This window comes from Bos mutus, chromosome 6 (genome assembly GCF_027580195.1).
Source record: "Bos mutus isolate GX-2022 chromosome 6, NWIPB_WYAK_1.1, whole genome shotgun sequence".
In the NCBI taxonomy this organism is placed as follows: Eukaryota; Metazoa; Chordata; class Mammalia; order Artiodactyla; family Bovidae; genus Bos; species Bos mutus.
In genome coordinates this window covers 83,964,198-83,989,693 of record NC_091622.1, presented here as the reverse complement: position 1 = coordinate 83,989,693, position 25,496 = coordinate 83,964,198, and the positions used below count along the sequence as shown (strand labels likewise).

At 39.7% G+C, this 25,496-nt stretch overlaps 1 protein-coding gene and 1 pseudogene across 1 annotated transcript in view; one reads left to right on the top strand and one right to left on the bottom strand.

Annotated features, from left to right (window-relative positions):
* Positions 1-23,831, top strand: part of LOC102278768 (transmembrane protease serine 11E-like) — a 51,757-nt gene extending 27,926 nt beyond the window's left edge. The window contains exons 5-10 of the mRNA XM_014482958.2: positions 7,622-7,785; positions 11,856-11,894; positions 14,594-14,771; positions 16,266-16,525; positions 17,745-17,887; positions 23,670-23,831. Of these exons, the coding sequence (XP_014338444.2) occupies positions 7,622-7,785; positions 11,856-11,894; positions 14,594-14,771; positions 16,266-16,525; positions 17,745-17,887; positions 23,670-23,831 (946 nt within the window). The remainder of the gene's footprint in view (positions 1-7,621; positions 7,786-11,855; positions 11,895-14,593; positions 14,772-16,265; positions 16,526-17,744; positions 17,888-23,669) is intronic.
* LOC102278210 (acidic fibroblast growth factor intracellular-binding protein-like) lies at positions 120-4,813 on the bottom strand (annotated as a pseudogene).
* Positions 23,832-25,496: the final 1,665 nt, after the last annotated feature.

The following is a 25,496-nucleotide window of genomic DNA, read 5'->3' as shown; positions in this document are numbered from 1 at the left end:
AAGATTACAAAAAAACAGAAAGCGAAAGTCCCCTCTTTAATAGTTTCATGCCCAGAAATAACACATCTTTTTTTTCCCCAAAGTCATGGCAACTTTATTGTCAGTGTGTGGCGGTGGCCTCAGTCATGATAGAGACACAGGAGGCAGCCAAGGAGGGTGGGAGGGTGTCCATGTAGCCCTCCCAGAGGGCCTGGTGCCGAGAGTCATCCAGGGAGTGGACCAATGCACAACACTGATTAATCATTCAACGGCCAGTGGTCTGGGCCACAGGGTTCCATGAACTTCTCCACAAGGTCCACAAACAGGTCTCTGACATGCTTATTGTGGGTCAGCTTGGAGGCCACATTCACCAGCCCCCAGGACCTGGCTTCCATCTTCGAAAAGACACAGAGCTTTCCCCAGAGGGCAGTTTGATCTCCTTCAAGTCCTGGAGACTCTCCTCCTCTAAGTCCACATGCATGTCATCCACCCAGGAGTCCACAACTCCGAGGGTCCAGTTCGAGAACATGAACTCAGCACAGAAGGCAAAATCCCAAAAGCTGAGAGACTGCAGTTTTTTCCTTCCCTGTCTCAAAGCGATTGTTGGCAAAGAAGACAATGGCTGCATAGTCCCTGGCCAGTCGCTCGAACAGGAGGAAGTGCTGCTGGGTGTTGTCGACCAGTTCAGTTCAGTTCAGATCAGTCGCTCAGTCGTGTCTGACTCTTTGAGACCCCATGAATCGCAGCATGCCAGGCCTCCCTGTCCATCACCAACTCCCAGAGTTCACTCAGACTCATGTCCATTGAGTCAGTGATGCCATCCAGCCATCTCATCCTCTGTCGTCCCCTTCTCCTCCTGTCCCCAATCCCTCCCAGCATCAGAGTCTTTTCCAATGAGTCAACTTTTATCATGAGGTGGCCAAAGTACTGGAGTTTCAGCTTTAGCATCATTCCTTCCAAAGAAATCGCAGGGCTGATCTCCTTCAGAATGGACTGGTTAGATCTCCTTGCAGTCCAAGGGACTCTCAAGAGTCTTCTCCAACACCACATTTCAAAAGCATCAATTCTTCGGCGCTCAGCCTTCTTCACAGTCCAACTCTCACATCCATACATGCTCACTGGAAAAACCATAGCCTTGACTAGACGGACCTTTGTTGGCAAAGTAATGTCTCTGCTTTTGAATATGCTGTCTAGGTTGGTCATAACTTTCCTTCCAAGGAGTAAGTGTCTTTTAATTTCATGGCTTCAGTCACCATCTGCAGTGACTTTAGAGCCCAGAAAAATAAAGTCTGACACTGTTTCCACTGTTTCCCCATCCATTTGCCATGAAGTGATGGGACTGGATGCCATGATCTTAGTTTTCTCAATGTCCAGCTTTAAGCCAACTTTTTCACTCTCCACTTTCACTTTCATCAAGAGGCTTTTTAGTTCCTCTTCACTTTCTGCCATAAGGATGGTGTCAACTGCATATCTGAGCTTATTGATATTTCTCCTGGCAATCTTGATTCCAGCTTGTGTTTCTTCCAGTCCAGCATTTCTCATGATGTACTCTGCATATAAGTTAAATAAGCAGGGTGACAATATACAGCCTTGATGTACTCCTTTTCCTATTTGGAAACAGTCTGTTGTTCCATGTTCAGTTCCAACTTTTGCTTCCTGACCTGCATACAGATTTCTCAAGAGGCAGGTCGGGTGGTCTAGGATTCCCATCTCTTTCAGAATTTCCCACAGTTTATTGTGATCCACACAGTCAAAGGCTTTGGCATAGTCAATAAAGCAGAAATAGATGTTTTTCTGGAACTCTCTTGCTTTTTCCATGATCCAGCGGATGTTGGCAATTTCATCTCTGGTTCCTCTGCCTTTTCTAAAACCAGCTTGAACATCCGGAAGTTCATGGTTCACATACTGCTGAAGCCTGGCTTGGAGAATTTTGAGCATTACTTTACTAGTGTGTGAGATGAGTGCAATTCGTTTGAGCATTCTTTGGCATTGCCTTTCTTTGGGATTGGAATGAAAACTGACCTTTTCCAGTCCTGTGGCCACTGCTGAGTTTTCCAAATTTGCTGGCATATTGAGTGCAGCACTTTCACAGCATCGTCTTTCAGGATTTGAAATAGCTCAACTGGAATTCCATCACCTCCACTAGCTTTGTTGGTAGTGATGCTTTCTAAGGCCCACTTGACTTCACATTCCAGGATGTCTGGCTCTAGGTGAGTGATCACACCATCGTGATTATCTGGGTCATGAAGATCTTTTTTGAACAGTTCTTCTGTGTATTCTTGCCACCTCTTCTTGATATCTTCTGCTTCCGTTAGGTCCATACCATTTATGTCCTTTATCAAGCCCATCTTTGCATGAAATGTTCCCTTGGTATCTCTAATTTTCTTGAAGAGATCTCTAGTCTTTCCCATTCTATTTTTTCCTCTATTTATTTGCACTGATCGCTGAGGAAGGCTTTCTTATCTCTTCTTGCCATTCTTTGGAACTCTGCATTCAGATGCTTGTATCTTTCCTTTTCTCCTTTGCTTTTCGCTTCTCTTCTTTTCACAGCTATTTGTAAGGCCTCCCCAGACAGCCATTTTGCTTTTTTGCATTTCTTTTCCATGGGGATGGTCTTGATCACTGTCTCCTGTACAATGTCACAAACCTCCATCCATAGTTCATCAGGCACTCTATCTATCAGATCTAGGCCCTTAAATCTATTTCTCACTTCCACTGTATAATCATAAGGGATTTGATTTAGGTCATACCTGAATGGTCTACTGGTTTTCTTCATTTTCTTCAATTTAAGTTCTGAATTTGGTAATCAGGAGTTCATGATCTGAGCCACAGTCAGCTCCTGGTCTTGTTTTTGTTGACTGTATAGAGCTTCTCCATCTTTGGCTGCAAAGAATATAATCAATCTGATTTTGGTGTTGACCATCTGGTGATGTCCATGTGTAGAGTCTTCTCTTGTGTTGTTGGAAGAGGGTGTTTGTTATGACCAGTGCATTTTCTTGGCAAAACTCTATTAGTCTTTGCCCTGCTTCATTCCATATTCCAAGGCCAAATTTGCCTGTTACTCCAGGTGTTTCTTGACTTTCTACTTTTGCATTCCAGTCCCCTATAATGAAAAAGACATCTTTTTTGAGTGTTAGTTCTAAAAGGTCTTGTAGTCTTCAGAGAACCGTTCAACTTCAGCTTCTTCAGCGTTACTGGTTGGGGCATAGACTTGGATTACTGTGATATTGAATGGTTTGCCTTGGAAACGAACAGAGATCATTCTGTCATTTTTGAGATTGCATCCAAGTACTGCATTTCAGACTCTTTTGTTGACCGTGATGGCTACTCCATTTCTTCTGAGGGATTCCTGCCCGCAGTAGTAGATATAATGGTCATCTGAGTTAAATTCACCCATTCCAGTCCATTTCAGTTAGCTGATTCCTAGAATGTTGACATTCACTCTTGCCATCTCCTGTTTGACCACTTCCAATTTGCCTTGATTCATGGACCTGACATTCCAGGTTCCTATGCAATATTGCTCCTTACAGCATGGGACCTTGCTTCTATTACCAGTCGCATCCACAGCTGGAGATTGTTTTTGCTTTGGCTCCATCCCTTCATTCATTCTGGAGTTATTTCTCCACTGATCTCCAGTAGACTATTGGGCACCTACTGACCTGGGGAGTTCCTCTTTCAGCATCCTATCATTTTGCCTTTTCATACTGTTCATGGGGTTCTCAAGGCAAGAATACTGAAGTGGTTTGCCATTCCCTTCTCCAGTGGACCACATTCTGTCAGATCTCTCCACCATGACCCGTCCGTCTTGGGTTGCCCCATGGGCATGATTTAGTTTCATTGAGTTAGACAAGGCTGTGGTCCTAGTGTGATTAGATTGACTAGTTTTCTGTGAGTACGATTTCAGTGTGTCTGCCCTCTGATGCCCTCTTGCAACACCTACCATCTTACTTGGGTTTCTCTTACCTTGGGCGTTGGGTATCTCTTCACCGCTGCTCCAGCAAAGCACAGCCGTTGCTCCTTACCTTGGATGAAGGGTATTTCCTAAACGCTGCCCTTCCTGACCTTCAACGTGGGATAGCTCCTCTAGGCCCTCCTGCCCCCGTGCAGCCACAGCTCCTTGGACGTGGGGTTGCTCCTCCCGGCCGCCGCCCCTGGCCTTGGGCATGGGGGTGTGGGGTAGCTCCTCCTGATTGTTGATCGGGGAGCCCTTCATTTCCTCTACCACCTTGAAGACTCGCTTAAAGTTGTCAGACTGTCTCCAGTAGCTCTTGAGGGTGATGCCGGTTTTCGTGCCTAAGTCATCCAGGTCTTTCTTGGTGCCCTTGGACAGATTCTTGCCCAGCGCCTCCCGCACGAAGGCCTGGTTAGAGGGAGAGTCCCTCTAGATGAACAGCGCCTATCAAAAGGGCAAGATCTGGAAGATGATCTGGTGCCGCAGATTTGGTGGTGCATGGAGCAGGTGCTCAAGCACATGGAAATTACTGTAGTGGTCCATGGTGTCTCTCTGGAGCATCGCTGCTGTGGCACCGGGCTGCTTCAGGATTCCCCAGCAAGCACACCCTCAGGGCCACCGCGCCACTCACCAAATCACTATCCAGCCAGAGGTGATACACATCCTCGTTGATGAGGGTCATGTTCCCCATGAAGATGTCCAGCTCGCTGGTCACAGTGACACCAAGAGCCCCAGTAGGAGGAAGGACTCTTTGGCCTGCATATGGCCACCCAACACATCTTGTTAGTAATTTACTTTTAATATTTTCCCAACGATTGCATACTGACTTAGCTGGCTATATAGTTTTTCACTACAAGTGTATGTCAAAATTGATTTAGCCATTGCCCTTTTGATGGGCACTTGGGTTGTTACAATATTTTTTTGATTTAAAGATAAAGTTAAGATGCTGTATGTATACATATCTCCTTGCACCAAAAGAGTGTATTTTGAAGATTAAACTTCTAAGAGTAGACATGCTGCATCAGAGAGGATAGATAATCAAATTTATAATAGATAAACCACCTTGCAAAAATGAATTCTAGTTGGTATTCCTACCTACAGTTTGGGAGCACAGAAGTTGATGCAGCATATGTGTGAGGAGTAAGATTCTTTGGGGTTCTGGTTCAAGATGGTGAAGCAGGAAGAAAAAAACTCATCTCCACCAACAGTGCAAGAGAGTTCCCTTCTCTCCACACCATCTCCAGCATTTATTGCTTGTAGACTTATGGATCACAGCCATTCTGACTGGTGTGAAATGGTACCTCATAGTGGTTTTGATTTGCATTTCTCTGATAATGAGTGATGTTGAGCATCTTTTCATGTGTTTGTTAGCCATCTGTATGTCTTCTTTGGAGAAATGTCTATTTAGTTCTTTGGCCCATTTTTTGATTGGGTCATTTATTTTTCTGGAGTTGAGCTGTAGGAGTTGCTTGTATATTTTTGAGATTAGTTGTTTGTCCATTGCTTCATTTGCTATTATTTTCTCCCATTCTGAAGGCTGCCTTTTCACCTTGCTAATAGTTTCCTTTGATGTGCAGAAGCTTTTAAGTTTAATTAGGTCCCATTTGTTTATTTTTGCTTTTATTTCCAATATTCTGGGAGGTGGGTCATAGAGGATCCTGCTGTGATTGGAGAACAGTGTGGAGATTCCTTAAAAAACTGGAAATAGAACTGCCTTATGATGCAGCAATCCCACTGCTGGGCATACACACTGAGGAAACCAGAAGGGAAAGAGACACGTGCACCCCAATGTTCATCGCAGCACTGTTTATAATAGCCAGGACATGGAAGCAACCTAGATGCCCATCAGCAGATGAATGGATAAGAAAGCTGTGGTACATATACACAATGGAGTATTACTCAGCCATTAAAAAGAATACATTTGAATCAGTTCTAATGAGATGGATGAAACTGGAACCTATTATACAGAGTGAAGTAAGCCAGAAAGAAAAACACCAATACAGTATACTAACGCATATATATGGAATTTAGAAAGATGGAAACAATAACCCTGTGTACGAGACAGCAAAAGAAACACCGATGTATAGATCAGTCTTATGGACTCTGTGGGAGAGGGAGAGGGTGGGGAGATTTGGGAAAATAGCATTGAAACATGTATAATATTATGTATGAAACGAGTTGCCAGTCCAGTTTCGATGCACAGTACTGGATGCTTGGGGCTGGTGCACTGGGACGATCCAGAGGGAGGGGAGGGGAGAGAGGAGGGTGGAGAGTTCAGGATAGGGAACTCGGGTATACCTGTGGCAGATTCATTTCGATATTTGGCAAAACTAATACAACATTGTAAAGTTTAAAAATAAAAAAATTTAAAAAATAAATATTACAAATTAAAAAGACAAAAGAAAGTCCTAGCAAACAGCAAAAAAAAAAAAAAAAAACTCATCTCCTTCCATGGAGTCACTGAATCTACAGACACAGAAGAAACAATTTTCTCTTAAAAAAAAAAAAAAAAAAAAGGTTTACCGAGTAACTACTGCACACTGAGCAAATGAGAAGAAAGTCACACTGAAGCAGGTTGGAGAGGCTGGGACACAATCTTGCCATAAATCCTATTCTGCCACACCAGGAAAAAAATCTCAAACCCAGAGATTCTCCCTGATGAGTGAAAAGTTTCAACCCCAAATCAGGCACCTCAGCTTTTAGGACCTGTACCTGGAGACAAGCTTCCAAAACATCTAACTCTGAAAATGAACAGGAGTCAAATGTTGAGATCTACAAAATTGTATCTATCTGGGAGATGGCTTTTAAAGTGCCCATGCACTTGGACTCACCCTCCTCAGATGCCCAGCACAGTGGCAGCCTATTGCACCCAAGCTGAAAGGGAACTGGTTGTGATTGTGAAAGAAGGGGTAGAGTATAGACTGAGAATGAGAAAGAGTAGTCAAGGGTGGTTCCAAAGTAGTAATTCCTTCAAATAATGCCAAGGCTCAATAACACTCTATTGTGGAAATAAAATCACGTGAAGTCAAGACTTGGTCAAGCTTTCTAATGTCTTTAGGATTAAGAGTTGTTTAGAAGAGCCTGAAGATTACTTGGGAGAAATCACTGGATTTAATTAATCCTGAAAGCCAAAGCCAGAGTTAGTTTCTTATTTACCATACATTTTATTTGATAATTTTGGATGGTTGACAAGACAATTGTCTTTTGATGATAATAACTCAAGTATTTAACTAGATCCTGTGGTGGTAAGGAAGATCATAGGCTACTAGCTGAAAGCCTGAGATGGGAGTTTTGAATGTGGCAAACGATAGGAATATTGTTGTTGTTGTTGTTCAGTCCCTAAGTCATATCTGACTCTTTGACTCCATGGACTGTAGCATGCCAGGCTTCCTGTCCTTCACTATCTCCTAGAGTTTGCTCAGACTCATGTCTGCTGAGTCGTGATGCCATCTAACCATCTCATCCTCTGTCACCCTTTTCTCTTCCTGCCCTCCATCTTTCCCAGCATCAGAAATATAGAAGAAAACACATTAGATCTTTTAAAATTGAATTTACAGATTTGTTCTGTGTGTTTGTGTTTCAAATGAGTTATAAAGAAAAAATAGACTGTGATATTGCCATAAATCTTATTTGGAACTTAACCTTTTAAAACTGTATCTCTCTCTTTTTTTCTTTTTTTTTGGTCCACAGTCAAGAGGAACATGGAGTGTTGGCTCATATGCTGCTGATTTTTAGATTTCCTTCTACTGAGGACCCTGAAACCATCAATAAAATAATACAACATGTTCTACATGAAAAGCTGCAAGATGCTGTAGGACCCCCTAAATTAGATCCTGAATCAGTTGAAATTAAAAGTAAGTTTATCTCTTCTAATTCAATTCTCTTACATAGAATAACTTTGGTTTTGGGCACTAATCTTTAAAAGTTTTTGGATGTTTTTCATTATGGGGTCTTGCCACCAACAGAATACTTCTTTGGGACTAAATTGATCCAAATGAAGTTGTTAAAATTTTAATACTACCTTAAACTTACATCTCCTCTGCAAGTCTGTCATTAACTGGTGAGCCTGGATTCTTTTTCTATATTTGGCCTTACACTTTAGCTATAGAATCCAGTGAATGGAAAAAGTGGCTCTATGTGTTTATTCCTCTTCCTGTTGCTTACTTTTTATGTTCTGAGTGTGATGGCTTATATGCTACTGATTTTTAGATTTTGTGAAAGATTCATGCCATCAAATGTGATTTGAATGACATTTTCATTCAAATGTCATTAATAAACCTTATTAGCTTCTTCTCTCAGAGAAGGCAATGGCAACCCACTCCAGTACTCTTGCCTGGAAAATTCAATGAACAGAGGAGCCTGGTGGGCTCCAGTCCACGGGGACCCTAATAGTCAGACACGACTGAGCGACTTCACTTTCACTTTTCACTTTCATGCATTGGAGAAGGAAATGGCAACCCACTCCAGTGTTCTTGCCTGGAAAATCCCAGGGATGGAGGAGCCCAGTGGGCTGCTGTCTATGGGATTGCACAGAGTCAGACAATACTGAAGTGACTTAGCAGCAGCAGCTTCTTCTCTTAGGCCCTTTGCCAATGAAAAGTATATCGTTTATCTTTTGGCAAAAATTATTTTTGGTATATTTTATAACTAACTTGAAAAATCTAAATTTTTTGATTTTGTCAGGGCAAGGGAACAAGATAAACAGTGATAGATCCTCAAAACTAGAAAGTGAAAAACATACAAGACCCTCAGGGGAAATATAAGATTGGTTAAAATCTCAGTCATATGCTATAGTACAGTGTTAGTCTCTAGAAATGGTGTACCAGCCACATGTATATTCTTAAAGTTTCTGGTAGCCACATTAAAAAAGTAAAAGTAAACATGTGAAATGTATTTAATTAATTTATGCATTTAACCCAATATAGCCAAAGTAGTACTATTTCAACAAGTAGTTCATATAACTGTCTACTCTTGAAATAATAATGTAACATATAATACATTGCATTCACAATGTAATTCATATTGACAAATAGTCCATGTAAACATTTTTCATGAGATTTGAAATTGATTGTATATTTTATATTTATAATGCACTTCAGTTTAGTCACATTTCAAGAGCTTACTAGGCACATGTGGCTGGTGAATAAAGTATTGGATATGGCAGGACTAAAACTACAGAATAAGGCACAAGTAGAAAGAAGGAATAAAAGTGCTAATATAAAAGCTGACAGATGTAACTAGAGACCAAACCTGGTGGTTAGTCCCTCTACTTGCTTAGAAAAGGAAGCCCACTAGTCAGGGCCAGCTATTAGTATGTAATTTGTGGGGCCCAGTGAAAAGTGAAAGTCTGAGACTCTTTTGAAAAGCAATTAGACAGTGCTGTAAAAGGTACTAAGATACATGATTTTTCTTAATTTGTCATGGTATTTTTATCTATTAATTAATGATATTTTAAATGAAAACGTGGAGAAGGAAATGGCAACCCACTTCAGTACTCTTGCTTGGGAAATCCCATGGACGGAGGAGTCTGGTGGGCTGCAGTCCTTGGGGTCGCTAAGAGTCGGACACGACTGAGCGACTTCCCTTTCACTTTTCACTTTCATGCATTGGAGAAGGAAATGGCAACCCACTCCAGTGTTCTTGCCTGGAGAATCCCAGGAATGGGGCAGCCTGGTGGGCTGCCGTCTATGGGGTCGCACAGAGTCGGACACGACTGAAGCGACTTAGCAGCAGCAGCAGCAGTAAGTGATAGAGTCAAAATTTTAAATTAATAGCATGAGTTTTGCTGATGACCTTTATATTGTGAAATGTCAATTTCAAATGCAACTATGAAAGCATTTAATTTTTATTTGGAATCATGAAAATTATACAACTGTATTTCATAGCTTATCCATGCATGCATCTTGGTTACCACAACCAAAGAAATGCTAGAGAAGTCTAGCTCAACATTGTTTATTTCCTTTCTAGATACAGGTACATTTTACCAGTGCTCTCTACCATCAGCTTATGTGAGGAAGGACCAAAACATCCTTCTGTATCATTATTTTCAGCTAAAGCTTTTGGCTAATACAAAGAAGTAACGGGCACAAGAAAGGGTATGGTAGGTCCCTTAGTCATTTGTGTTTATTTGAATGCCATTACTTCTTTAGCGTTCTAAGCAAGTTCTGGTTCAAACAGAAAACTTGGCCTCCTGGGGCTGTCAGTAACCTCTGTTTATATAGTGGTAGACATCACACACTATCTTGTACTCATTTTGAGTTTGCTGAACATTGTGGGTCCATTGGAATTCTTAGTTCATAGGATATCATGAATAACACATGCAAAAGGGGTAGCATGAATCCATGGACACATGGTATATATCTCCTCTGCCCGTGCCATACTCAATTATCCTGTCAAACTTCACTTCCAAACACAAATTATAGGAAACAATTATTACCAATTTCAACACAGTGAGCATTAAACCAAGTGCAAGGTCATGCTGAGCATAGGACTTGGTGCAGATACACAAGCCATGCATTCATGAAGTCAACTCTGTCAGTAGTATGTTAAAAAAAAAGGAAGAAATTCAAAGAAGTAAATTTAAAGGTCTAATTGACTTTATTTAATGATTTATGGATTGGGCAGCACTCTGCCTTCGCGGACAGACAGGAACTCCGAGGAGCTATACAAAATGGAAGACTTTTATGGCCAGAAGAAGGCAAGAAGTTTTCTGGCAAAGTGGATTGTGTCAGGAAAGGGAAACTTTATTTGGGGGATGATGGGGGTCAGCAGACAGATTACTTCACTAGTGCTGACTAGGTAATTCCAGATTCACTGATTAAAAGTCGTATTCCTGAAATAGGTTGAAACCGCAATTAGGCTAGATGGTAAGTTTGGCTTACCGATGTGGGACTTAGCACAATGACTCCATTTTGAGTCTCTTATTTATTTTTGTAATAGTATCAACATGCAAAGCCCAGATTTTCTCTAGGAAAAGCTTGAAATAAAGAATATTGAAATAGGGAGACTTGTGGTGGTGTTTTTAAATATTTACTGAGAATAAATGGCCACTTCTTTGTTATTTTTTCATTTTCTCCAAATGTAGCCAGAATAAAGTCAGAAAAGTCTTTCTAGAAAATAGATTTTTTGTGAATCAATACTATTGAATACTAAAGAAATTAACATTATTTTTTTTTACATTTAGAAATCCTATCTTGCCATGTTCAAAGAAAATAGGTTCATTCATTAGAAATACTGAATCAGGAAATTTGAGTATTGAGAGTTTTATGTAACTATCGGTTGGTTTAGCATTTGGATAGGATTAGGATCTGATTGTTGAGCTAAGGAGCCCCTGGCTAGAGTTGAATGACAATTTGAGGATAAATTGTCTTGCTAAAACTTTGGCGAAAAGAAGACCAAGAAATGGACAGCATTGTTTTTCAATGGGAGTGAGAACTAATTTATGGACATGCACTAGGGTATGTTGTACAGACGGAACTACGCTTATGAGTTTGGTAAAACAAATAATACAAAACTGAAATAATGGTCAATTATTTAGGGAATAATACTGCGATTTAGAGTAAGATTTCCCCCCTAAAAGCTATGAACTACCTACATCCTATTTCCTGCTATAAAACTCAGATTCCTGGGTTTCAGGACAAACTCAGAATTACTGGGAAAAGGAAAAGGAATTTACAGTATAAAGATGCTCTTCGGGTGACTTTTAGCCACACTAAAGTTTAAGAAACTGTTCAAATCTCCCTTCTCCCCAAGAAAATGAATATACTATGTCTATGATAAACTGTGTTGCTTTTTGAAAGTTTTACATCATAGAGATACTATCTTTTAATGGAATCGAGCAAACTTTAGTATTTTAAGTACTCAGAGGCATTAGGAAATTCTGATGTGCAGATCCTGTTCTATTGACCATTTCTGTGTGTTTCAGAAATCAACAAGACAGAAACAGACAACTTCCTGAACAATTGTAAGTTTAACACATTTATTAAAATTGTATTACCTGAATGAATAAAGTTAATTCTAGATTATTTAAGTTTACTTTGTCAGTATTATGGGGTCAGAATAAAGTTTGATTTATGCACATCTCATGGTGTTTATCTTACCTCTAAAGTACCTTTTATTGCAAAAGGATAAAAACTAGGAGGATTTTGAAATGGATATATGGGGCCTGTGGCAGATGTGTAGTAGAAGTGAATGGTACAGTTGTTAAAGAAAAGGCAAAAATATTTCTTAATGTTCTGATTGCAGATATCTACAATATATCCTCATGAAAACTTTCTAAAGATTGTATAGAAGTAATTTGTACATCGATATTTTTCAGCTAAAGGCAGAAACTTAGTGCTACTCCACACTAAATAAAATCTTGATGTTATTCATCTCATATTATAAAAATTGCTGACAATTATGGGACTGGGGTTCTCCAAGCCAGGCTTCAACAATACGTGAATTGTGAACTTCCAGATGTTCAAGCTGGTTTTAGAAAAGGCAGAGGAACCAGAGATCAAATTGCCAACATCCGCTGGATCATCGAAAAAGCAAGAGAGTTCCAGATAAACATCTATTTCTGCTTTATTGACTATACCAAAGCCTTTGACAGTGTGGATCACCACAAACTGTGGAAAATTCTGAAAGAGATGGGAATACCAGACCACCTGACCTGCCTCTTGAGAAACTTGTATGCTGGTCAGGAAGCAACAGTTAGAACTGGACATGGAACAACAGACTGGTTCCAAATAGGAAAAGGAGTAGGTCGAGACTGTATATTGTCACTCTACTTATTTAACTTATATGCAGAGTACATCATGAGAAACGCTGGGCTGGATGAAGCAGAAGCTGGAATCAAGATTGCCGGGAGAAATATCAATGACCTCAGATATGCAGATGATACCACCCTTATGGCAGAAAGTGAAGAAGAACTAAAGAGCCTCTTGATGAAAGTGAAAGTGGAGAGTGAAAAAGTTGGCTTAAAGCTCAACATTCAGAAAACTAAGATCATGGCATCTGGTCCCATCACTTCATGGCAAATACATGGGAAATAGTGGAAACAGTGGCTGACTTTATTTTTCCGGGCTCCAAAATCACTGCAGATGGTGACTGCAGACATGAAATTAAAAGACACTCACTCCTTGGAAGGAAAGTTATAACCAAGCTAGACAGCATATTAAAAAGCAGAGATATTACTTTGCTTTGTAACAAAGGTCCATCTAGTTAAAGTTATGGCTTTTCCAGTAGTCATGTATGAATGTGAGAGTTGGACTATAAAGAAAGCTGAGGGCCGAAGAATTGATGCTTTTAAGGTGTTGGAGAAGACTCTTGAGAGTGCCTTGGACTGCATGGAGATCCAACCAGTCCATCCTAAAGGAAATCAGTCCTGAATGTTCACTGGAAGGACTGATGTTGAAGCTGAAACTCCAATATTTTGGCCACCTGATGGGAAGAGATGACTCATTTGGAAAGACCTTGATGCTGGGAAAGATTGAAGGCGGGAGGGGAAGGGGATGACAGAGGATGAGATGGTTGGATGGCATCACTGACTTTTTGGACATGAGTTTGGGAGTTGGTGGTGGACAGGGAGGCATGTCATGCTGCAGTATATGGAGTTGCAAAGAGTCAGACACGACTAGTGACTGAATTGAAGTGACAGGACTGGGGTATAGGTGGATGAAATTATTGAAAGCACAAATAATATCTTCACCCATATTTTAAAGGTACTGACTCAAGGCACAGTGTTTCTTCCCCCTATGGCAGAATACCCTACCATGATTTGAGAATATATTTAACAGAATTACACGATACCTTTATATTAAAAGATGAAATGAAATGCACTACTCACCAGCTCAGAATGTTGGTTAATTCATAGGCTTAACTAAATGTAAAACCAAACAATAATCCCATTACATGGCATATCTTTTCACTACTAGTATTTATTGGGAACTTGTTAGGTACCAGTGCTGTGTTAGTCAATAGGGACATAAAATGGATGATTTAATCCTTGCTTAAAGCAGCTTATACTTCAGTGAGACTAGATATATGAGACTCATACATGAACACAGAATTACAAGACAGTAGTTCTCAAACAGGGGCAATTTTGACCCCCCCAAGTGACTAAGTCCTATTGTGGCATTTGGGTTATCATGATGGTTGGGGAACAGGGATACTACTGGTATCTAATATGTATAGGCCAGGGATCCTTTTAGACATCCTGTGATGCACAAGATGGACACCCACAACAGAGAATTATCCATCTGAAAATGTCAGAAATGCCAAGATTGAGAAACTCTATTATAAACAATATTCTATTACTAATATTAAATACATATACATACAATTAATATATGTACTAATATATATTAATCTGTTGTATATAGAGATAAATATATACATATGTATATACATACACAGGCTTCACAGTTGGCTCAGGGGTAAAGAACCCACCTGCCAATGCAGCAGATTCAGGAGACTTGGATTTGATTCCTGTGTCAGGAAGATCCCCTGGAGAAGGAAATGGCAACCCACACCAGTATTCTTGCCTGGGAAATCCCATGGACGGAGGAGCCTGGTGGGCTACAGCCCATGGGGTTGCAAAGAGTAGGACATGGCTAAGCATGCACAACACAGTTTGATGTGTAAAAACAATTGCTAACAAATGCATCCTCTCTTCTGCAGGTTGTGGGACACGAAGGAACAAAACCCCAGGACAGAGTCTCAGGATTGTTGGTGGAACAGAGGTACAAGAGGGTGAATGGCCGTGGCAAACTAGTCTGCAATGGGATGGGATCCATCGCTGTGGAGCAACTTTAATTAATGACACATGGCTTGTGAGTGCTGCCCACTGCTTTAGAACGTAAGTATGGAACCTTGAAAACAACTGGATGGGGGTGGTGGTTTAGTCACTAAGTCCTATCTGACTCTTGCGACCCCGTGGACTCTAGCCCTCCCAGGGTCCTCCATCCATGAGATTTCCCAGGCAAGAATACAGCAGTGGGTTTCTATTTCCTTCTCTATGAGAATGACTAAGGGTAAGCAAAGTGCATTGGGCTTAGTAGGATGGAAATACCTCATGAGAGAGGAGTTTAATACAAATTAAAGATTATATACATACATACGTATGTATATGCATGTTTTATCACAAAGGGCTTCCCTGGTGGCTTAGTTGGTAAAGAATCAGCTTGCAATGAGGGAGACCTGGGTTCAATCCCTGGGTTGGAAAGCTCCCTTGGAGAAGGAAACGGTTACCCACTCCAGTATTCTGGCCTGGAGTATTCCATGGACTGTATGGACCACAGGGTCCCAAAGAGTTGGATACAAGAGAGTAGGAAACACATAAATGTTAGTAAGAGGTCTTATAGTCTATAAATAGAAAAAGGTATCAAAGAACATGTAGATAAATTGTCCACTGACAATTACACAGTAATTTATCAAAGGAAGCAGGACTTTGAGAATTATCTCTGGACATTGAGCTTGGTGTGAAAAACAAGAGCCATTTCCCAGGTAGATTCTACATATCTACCTGAGATAGATGCTAAGTGAACTGTTGTTTTGATCCTGATGGAGAAATTCTAAGAAAAAATTAAATATGAAGAAATTTGGTAGTAACAAATTATATTGATACAACTGAATAGATTGACTAGTTATATTTCAAGGAATTTTTATTCAATCTTCCAACCCATTGCAAAATGCCTGAGGTATACAAGATAAGTAATGCTTTGTTAAATTATTGTGTAGCAGTTTTGGTTTTCAGAGAAATGTGTGGATAGGCAACATGGTGCACACAGAATGCATACAGTTCTCTAATTCTGTACAAGATATGCTTTCCATATGTCCATTGGAGTCACTGATGCCCAGAAATATCAAAAGGCCCTAGGATATGGAGTGGGTGGCTCAGTATGCAGAATGAAGTGCACATGCTAAGAAAACATGCATGTGTGCTCAGTTGCTCAATCGTGCCCAAGTCTCTGCAACCCTGTGGACTTTAGCCCTCCAGGATCCTCTGTCCTTAGGATTCTCCAGGCAAGAATACTGGAATGGGTTGCCATTTCCCTCTCCAGGGAATCTTCCTGACCCAGGAACTGAACCTGCATCTCCTGTGTCTTCCTGCATTGGCAAGTGGATTCTTTACCACTGAGTCACCCGGGAAGCCCTAAGAAACATGACACAGTGGTATTTCCACCTTATCTGACCCCTGAACCTTAGATTGGAAAGCATTTGTATCTATGCATAGAAACTATAATTTTAAAAGGGAAACTTACTCTGACATGTGTGTGCTAAATTATTTAATATAAGTAATTATATTAGTAACATGGTAAAGTGGGATTTGTTCCTTATACTTTATCCTCAGGTATAAGGACCCAGCCAGGTGGACTGCTTCTTTTGGAGTCACAATATATCCTCCAAAAATGAGACGAGCCCTCCGGAGGATAATTGTGCATGAAAAATACAAATATCCATCGCATGACTATGATATTTCAGTCTTAGAGCTTTCCAGGCCTGTTCCCTACACAAATGCAGTACACAAAATTTGTCTCCCCGATGCATCCCATGAGTTCCGCCCTGGTGATGAGATGTTTGTGACAGGATTTGGAGCACTGCAAAATGATGGTGAGCGTCTGAGGAGAAAGTCAAATCATAGTAACCTAATTTGGTATGCTAAGGCATTTAAAGAATGGAATGCCATTATGCCAAAATATGTTGGTGGGTTGGTCATATGGACCTGAGCCAATCAGGTCCTACTTGGGAACTAAGTAATTTAGAAGATATGTAAATTCCTTCATGCTTTAGGTTACTTTCAAGTACATCACTACAATTATAGTAATGGTGCTTGGTAAGATGGCTGAAAGAGTGAATATGTCTGAAATTTTTACTAGGGTAATAACCACATAAGATTGTGAAGTGGGAGTGTTAGTTGCTTACTTGTGTCTGATATTCTTTGTGACTCCAAGGACTGTAACCTACCAGGCTCCTCTGTCCATGGAATTCTCTAGGCAAGAATACTGGAGTGGTTTGCCATTCCCTTCTCCAGGGGATCTTCCTGACCCAGGGATCAAACTTGGATCTCCCACATTGCAGGCAGATTCTTTACCACCTGAGCCACCAGGGTATTAACCACATAAGAGATTAGGGATCATTAATACTTACACCCAATTGTGAAGATTAGAGAATCATAAAACCACCATCTTTCCCTACTGAAATTAACTTCTAAGCTTAATAATGAAATAGAAATTACTTAAGCAACTTGAGATTCTTTTCTAGGCACCTAACTTCACCGGGTTGGGAAGATCCCCTGGAGAAGGAAATGGCAACCCACTCCAGTACTCTTGCCTGGAAAATTCCATGGACTGAGAGGTTCCTCAGAGCCTGGTAAGCTACAGTCCATGGGGTTACAAAGAGTTGGACATGACTGAGAGACTTCACTTTAACTTCATTTAAAATAGTTATACTTCATTTCCCAAATACCACTGTATCTAAAAAAATACATTCCTAAGATTCTATGTGCCATCTCATCCAATCGTCAGTTCAGTTCAGTAGCTCAGTCGTGTCTGACTCTTTGCGACTTCATGGAGTGCAGCACACCAGGCTTCCCTGTCCATCACCAACTCCTGGAGCCTACTCAAACTCATGTTCATCGAGTCAGTGATGCCATACAACCATCTCATTTAAAATAGTTCTACTTCATTTCCCAAATACCACTATATCTGAAAAAATACATTCCTAAGATTCTATGTGCCAGCTCATCCAATAACTAATTATAAAAGACTTTCTTCAGGTTTATAGAATATATGTATATATATAAATATGAAGTCTAATTTTTCCCCTTTAGGTAGCAGTCAAAATCATCTTCGGCAAGTACAGGTAGATCTCATAGACGCTAAAATCTGCAATGCACCCCAAGCTTATAATAATGCCATAACTCCTACAATGTTATGTGCTGGTTCCTTGAAAGGAAATAAAGATGCGTGCCAGGTAAGTGATTGAGTGCATAATTTTTTGTTCACTTTTTATTTTGAAATAATTACAGTTCTACAAGAAGTTGCAAAGACAGTACAGAGGGGTCCCCTATAACCTTCACCAAGTATTCTCCAGTGGTTACATCTCATATAACTAGAGTAGAATATAAAAGCTAGGAACTGATCTTGGTACAGGTGTACTTCTTGCTTTTTATCACATGTGCAGATTTGTGTCGTCATCACTGCAGTTAAGAACTCTTCCATCACCACGGAGATCTTTCTTCCTTTATAAAAACATCCATTTCCTTCCCCCATCACTTTATCATCACTAACATCTGGCAATCACCAATCTGTTTGCCATCTCTATAATTTTGTAATTTCAAGAATGTTGTATGAGTAGAATCATACAGTAGCCTTTTTTCAGAATTCCATTTTGATTTTTTTTTTGTTTTTTGTTTTTTTGATTTTTTTTATAGTCCAGCCATTTTTTTTTTTAAGTGTAGATCTGCTAGTGTCAAATTCCCTTAGATTTTCTTGGTCTGCAAAATTTTTATTTCCTATTTATTTGTAAAGCATAATTTTGCCAGGCATGTAATTTATGCTTGACAGTTTTTTTTTTTTTTTAGTGTTTAAATCATGGCCTCTGTAATTTATGATAAGAACTTGCTGTTATTAGAATTGCTTTTCTCTTGCAGATGAAGTGTCATTTTTTTTCTTGCTGTGTTCAAGGTTTTTTCTTTGTCTTTAGTTTTCAAAAGTTTGAGTTTGTATCTTGGCATGGATTTCTCTTGGTTATACTGCTTAGGGCTTGCTCAGCTTTTTAATCTGCAAGTTTATGCCCTTTGACAAACTTGGGAAAGTTTCAGCCTTTATTTCCTTGAAAAATTTTCAGCTTCATTTTGGAATCCAGTAATAGGTATGTTAGCGCTTTCATTATGCTCTCAGAGATCTCTGAGCTTCTGTTCATTTTCTTTTCACTCCTCTTTCTGTGTGTTCAGATTGAGCAATTTCTATCATTCTATCTTCAATTTCATTGATTTTGTTTTTAATTCCATCATCTCCTTCATTTTTCTGTTAAGCACGTCTAGTGAGCTTTTTATTGGATTTTTTGTTTGTTTCATGATGGAAACTGCCCATTAAGACATTTTTGTGATGACTGCTTTAAAATCTTTGTCAGATAATTCCAATATCTGTCATCTCAGTGTCAGTGTCTGATTGACTGCCTTTTCTTATTCGAGTCAAAATTTCCCTGGTTCTTGGTATTGGGTGATTTTCAGAAATATCCTGGACATTTTGAATATTATGTTATGAGTTTCGGCATCTCCTTTAAATCTTCTGTTTTTACAGGACTCCTCTGACATGACAGTGGAGTGTGTAGGGGAATGAGGTAGCACTTCTCCCACTCATTGTCCCCTGACAGCAAGGTGTGGAAAGAGACCTTTGTTAATGCTGGATGGAGGTGGAATTGCAGGCTTCTCACTAGGGTTTCCTTTGTGGCTCAGCTGGTAAAGAATCCACCTTCAATGCTGGAGACCTGGGTTTGATCCCTGGGTTGGGAAGATCCCCTGGAGAAGAAAAAGCTACCCACTCCAGTGTTCTGGCCCGGAGAATTCCATGGACTATACAGTCCATGGAGTCACAAATAAGACACGACTGAGCCACTTTCACTTTCACTAAGTGTGTTTTTTTTTTCTTTTAAGATGGGAGAAAATTATTAAATTTATTTTATTTTTTTGGCCGTGCAGTGCCTGGCATACAGGATCTTAGTTCCCTGACCAGTGATCCAACCCGCCCTCTCTGCACTGGACTGCCAGAAAAGTCCTGAAACTTATTAAATCTAATTTTTTAAAAAATATGTACCATTTTCCCTCCTCACCCTTCTTGGTGGAGGAACAGAAAATCCCCTCACACCCTCCATTTAGGGGATTTCACATATAAAGTCTGGGATGGTGAGGATGAAGTAAAAAAATACCACTCTGGATGGGGGCAACTTGTTACTGCTCCCCTTGTGGTCTCCACTGACATCATGGGATAGTGACCTTATCACTGCTTGGCTGTCCACTAGGTCTGTTCTGACATCACCCTAGAAGGAGAGAGAGCTCTGCCTCATCGGTACTGGGGGGTAGTTCATGCTCGCAGCTGGTTACCACAGGGGAGGAAGAGGAAGGCTTCATCATCACCTGGCAGGGATGACAGAGAGGCTGCCCACTCAGCCTCCTCTGACACCAGTCAGGTGGGAACTGGACTTCTTCAGATTCTGTAAGGGTGGAAGTCCAGTCTCCCCACTTGGGCCTTGCTGATGCGGTTGGGACGGGACCACACTTTTTTCTGTGATTGACTCACAGTGTGTACACATCACCCAGCTTATACATTATCAGCTCATGACCAACCTTATTTCATTCCTACATATTTTAACCCCCAACCTTCTTCTTCCCATCCTCAACTCCAGATCTATTTTGAAGTAAATCACAGTTGTTTATAATTTCATTTGAAAATATGTTACCTCTTCTGTTAATACAATGCCTTTTTGATGATAGTATTAGATACGAATGTCTCATAAATTTGGGGAACTAAAGAGGAGAAACCAAGTTTGGCCTTGTGATTATAACACACTGCTTTTCTGTTTTAGGAGGAATCTGATCTTCCCCCTCTCAAAAATCATCAATAACTTTATATGCAGAAATCTTACTGCATATATATATATATATATATATATATATATCTTACTGGCTCTCTTACTCCCTCCCATCTCAATGGCATGTGGCTACCTCCTCTTAAAATATGATCTTGTTTGGGGTTCTATAATCCTGAAGTGTGCTGATTTCCCCCTCCCTCCTTTTCCAACAACTCATTTCTGGTTCCTTATTTTGGTGTCTCTTTATTTCCCTCTCTGCCTGTCTCTAAGCTTGGCTGTTCCTTAAGACTCATCTTTTTCTCTACATATACCTTCAAAGAAATTACCTTTTCTTTAAGTTAGCTGTCACTTTAATGTCTTCCAAATATACATCTCCAAAATTAATCTCTTGCTCAAATTCAGTCTCTCATTTCCACATACTCCCAAACCATTTCCATTTATATGTTTTAAGTTGTTAGTATAGGAGTAACAGAGAAGGCAATGGCACCCTACTCCAGTACCCTTGCCTGGAAAATCCCATGGATGGAGGAGCCTGGTGGGCTGCAGTCCATGGGGTCGCTGAGGGTTGGACATGACTGAGCGACTTCCCTTTCACTTTTCACTTTCATGCTCTGGAGAAGGAAATGGCAACCCACTCCAGTGTTCTTGCCTGGAGAATCCCAGGGACAGGGGAGCCTGGTGGGCTGCCGTCTATGGGGTCGCACAGAGTTGGACATGACTGAAGTGACTTAGCAGTAGCACACGACTAACTTTTATATATGTTCCATCTTAAACGCAACAGGCATTCAGTCAGTTCAGTCGTTCAGTCATGTCTGACTCTTTTCGACCCCATGGACTGCAGCATGCCAGGCTTCCCTGTCCATGAAATGTTTTTTTTCATTTCAAGTTTCTCATTTATGTGGCTGGCTTTCATTATTCTTGAAAACTTTTACTTTTAAATCTCTTTCATAGTAATCAATTAAATCATAGAATATTTTCCCCCTTACTATTTCTTCCATATTTATCTCTTTGTCTCCTTTCTGTTAAGAACTTAATCTATTGCTTCATTGCTTCATGTCTTAATCACTAAAACTTGTTTCTGGTTTAGCTTCTGGCTTTAAGTTTCTATTGTGATATGTACATTCTTTTGTAAAAAAAATTTAGTGGAGTAGTTGATTTACAATGTTGTGCTAGTTTCTGCTATACATCAAAGTGAATCAGCTATACATACCCATATTCTTGAAGAAACTTCCTGTTCTGTTTGTCATTAAACCACTCACTAAAAATAACTGCATTTAAGGGAAAAACAGCAGTAGATACAGACCAACGGATCCCTCAAAAGTTATGCAACTTTGTAACCAGAGAATTAACAACATCATCAACAGCAAAAATAACTGTATCTTGAAAAATAACTTAATGTAGGTAGGCAGATTGCCCAGGGTGGCTGGAGGCTGACTGAGGGAAAGTTAAAAATGCACAAAAACAATAGAGGGTGAGACAATGCACATGGGAGTGTAGCTCTGGGCAGAGGAGGAAGTACAACCTGGCAGGACCTGAGAATTAAGCAAGGATGGGGTGTGCCTCTCTGGGTAGGGAGAAGGGTTCCTGGACATAGACACTCTTAACATTTTCACAAACTGGAACCTCCAAGGCTTCTGCCTGTGCAATAGCTGAGCTGCGACTTTTTTTTTCTGGAGATTGCAGTTCTACTCCTGTTTTTCTGGCTCCCTTGCCTAAGTCCAAACACCTATAAGCCATCACAACTTCCACTTTGTACTGATGTAACTCCCCTATTCACCAATCACACATGAGCTCACTAGTGTTAACAGAACCAACTGTCTCTTTCTCCATTTGATACTTGCTGAACATCACCTTAGTTTTCAGCTTGTATTGCTGTTAGACTCACTGCTGTCTTTTTTCCTTAATTACTTTATTAACAGACTCATTCACTCCTGTCTCTTAAACAGATTTAAGCTTTGTAGTTTCTGGCATATTCCATTTCTTTTTCCTAATCTGCTATGTCTTCACATAGGCCTGGGTGTCAATTACCAAAATGATTTGCTATCCGATAGCTCATACAGTGCACTTTGTTTCTATCTGTAGATTGTACACTACTTGAGGGGAGGGCTCATGTGTTTAGACTCTTTTTACATCTCCTAGAACATATGAGAGTATAAGAAAATATACTTATTGGTGAATTGATTTAAAAATTACAAACACATTATATCTAATTGAGTTATTATTAGTGTTAGTTAATACTTTTATGTAGATGAAAAAAATTCACAAAGAAATTAGTGTATGTAAGGGAAAAAAGCATGGACTTCTTAGTGAAATCACTCTGGATATTGAAGAGCATGTAATATCAGGAAAATTGCTAAACTCTGTTAGTTTCAGCTTCTTCATTGCTAAAATAGAGAAAATGAAACCTAACTCCATGCTTTGTTGCCAGAATTACAAGAGTTAAGAAATAATATATTAATTATTTAAACACTTCATATAGTGTTGAACATGTAATGAGTGGTCAGTAACTACAGACCCCAGGATTTTGGGGGAAGATCAGTCAGCACCTTGTTTTTATGACCCATATAAAAGAAATATCGTACTGGCTTTCACAAGGCATAAACAATTGGACTTTGTGGTTATATATTCATATTCACTAAGTTCTGTTTTGTGCCAGGCTCTATGCTAAGCATGTTATGTACACTGTCTTAGGTAATCTTCAAAATTATTGCAGGTAGGTATTATTAGGAGCATTAGCAATAAGTAAGTTAAAGGTCTTAGCCAGCTTGGAGGGGCCAGAACTGAGCTTTAAACCCAGGTGTCTGACTCTGACGTCCATACTTTTTATCAGTACTAAACTCTTCACCCTTCTTTTAGGAGATGTGTCATACTGATAGAGTATGGGCAGTTATTTGTCAGATGTATCAGATTGGGGCTGTTCTGCCAAGAGATGGAGTTGGAGTCTTTCATCTCAGAGTACTGAACCCTGAGTCTAACCAGCTCTCCAGGCAGGGGAGCTCTTCTTTTATGTGAATTACTGGCATAAATAAAGGATATCACTTGTCATTTGAGTACACTGAAGATTTTTTAAAACTGCCCCTTTCATTAAATTCACGTTAGAAAATAGCACATTTCTCTGTAATAAGGTGCGTTATTAATTACTAATCTCTCCCTTCTCCTTTAGGGCGACTCTGGAGGACCTCTGGTTAGTCCAGATGCTAGAGATATCTGGTACCTCGCTGGAATTGTGAGCTGGGGAGATGAATGTGGGCAACCCAATAAGCCTGGTGTTTATACTAAAGTGACTACCTTCCGGGACTGGATCACTTCCAAAACTGGTGTTTAAGAGAGAATAGCCTAGCAGAATGGAACACACTTTTGTGTACAGGTCATTCTTACAGGTACAGAATTGCAGAAGTCATCATGCAGGTCTCCTAGATCTGACTAATAGAACTAAACCATCTGCTATTTCCTTCCTAGCTCTTCTCTGCACACCATCTTGCTTCTACCAGATGGATTCTGTCTCAACTTGCAGTCATTTGTTTTTCTGGAAGTTTTCTGTCATCAAATTTTGACTTGACATAAATCTCTCTCATGTGTGTATGCTGTTTGAAGTGATCCCTTCCTTCATTTCCCTGGCTTTTCTCAACTCAATAAATTTCTACTTTCAAGGTGCAGGACAAAGAGTAAAATGAAATATGAAAAAAAACCTACATTTTTTACATACAGAAAAATATTAGGTGTTTTTTCTTAATGTGATGAAGAAAATGATCATAATCATTATGAAAGGTCAGGTAAAGAAACAGCAAAAAACCAAATACTTCATGATGGTGAAAGAATGAGAACTAAGTTAAGGAAATAAAGAGCAACCAAGATATAATTTATTTGCATTTCCAGCAAACTGACAGAGATAAATGTGGGGAAGATTCTATTTTCCTGTGGCCTGTAATAATTATACAAACTCTATGTAATATATTTGTTTTAAGTTAAAGCAAATAGTATTTATTTAACATGGCAGTACTGAGAATGTCAACATATCATAATAAAAAATAAATATCATCAATTTGCTTGACATCATGATAATCCACAAAGAAGGGGAAGATGGGGAAAATGTTACTCATCAATTTACTATGAATTCCTTTCAAATCTGAGGCTAAAGTGAAAATTTACCTAAGAACAAGCAGCATACATTATGTGGTAAGATTTTTGTATGGTTGGGTAGGAGGAAATAAAAATAGAATCTGTATGAACTGTTGAATGAAATGGTATTCTCACCAAGTGCTTGTGTGTTTGTATTTAAAGTTTTTCCACATTGCATAGCTGTGAAGGGAAATAAGATCCAGGTGTGGGTGTGTATAGTTACAGAAATGCAGCTAAAGGTCAGACCTCTATTTTGAGATGACCGCTGATTCCGGCCTTACCACTCCACCTCCTTGCCCTCATTTCCAGTCTGTTCTTACACCATGTGTCTTTTAGACTTCTCTGGGCTCAGATGGGAGGATATTATGGAGAATTTATCCTGGAAGATGCCTCCCTGCTACATCTAGCATGACACTGAATTGCTCACTGCCTGGATAGAAAATTGATAGAAAAAGCCTAATACCAACCACCTTCCTGATTTCAGCTTTGATAAATTACTATTGAGTTGTTAGACATACAACATTCAAGTAATGTAGGCACTAAGAAGTTAGGATTGGTTTCATATTAGTGGTGAGATTTCACTGAATCTTTGCATTATCCTTTCCTCATTGTGTATAACTACTCATATGAGTTCTGTGTTGTACCATAACTACTTTGAAAGAAACATTAGTAGAAAAAAAAAAAAATCCACCTAAATAATATTGGCATGTGAACTGATACAATTTAGGCACTTGGCTAAAATATGATATGAAATCTGACATGAATTTACAGTGTTAAATATTTTGTAGACATATATTTAATGAATTTTTTTGAAAAAATTGAGGAAAATGATGAATTTTAAAGAAAGACAAGTACATTTCCTACCATTTCT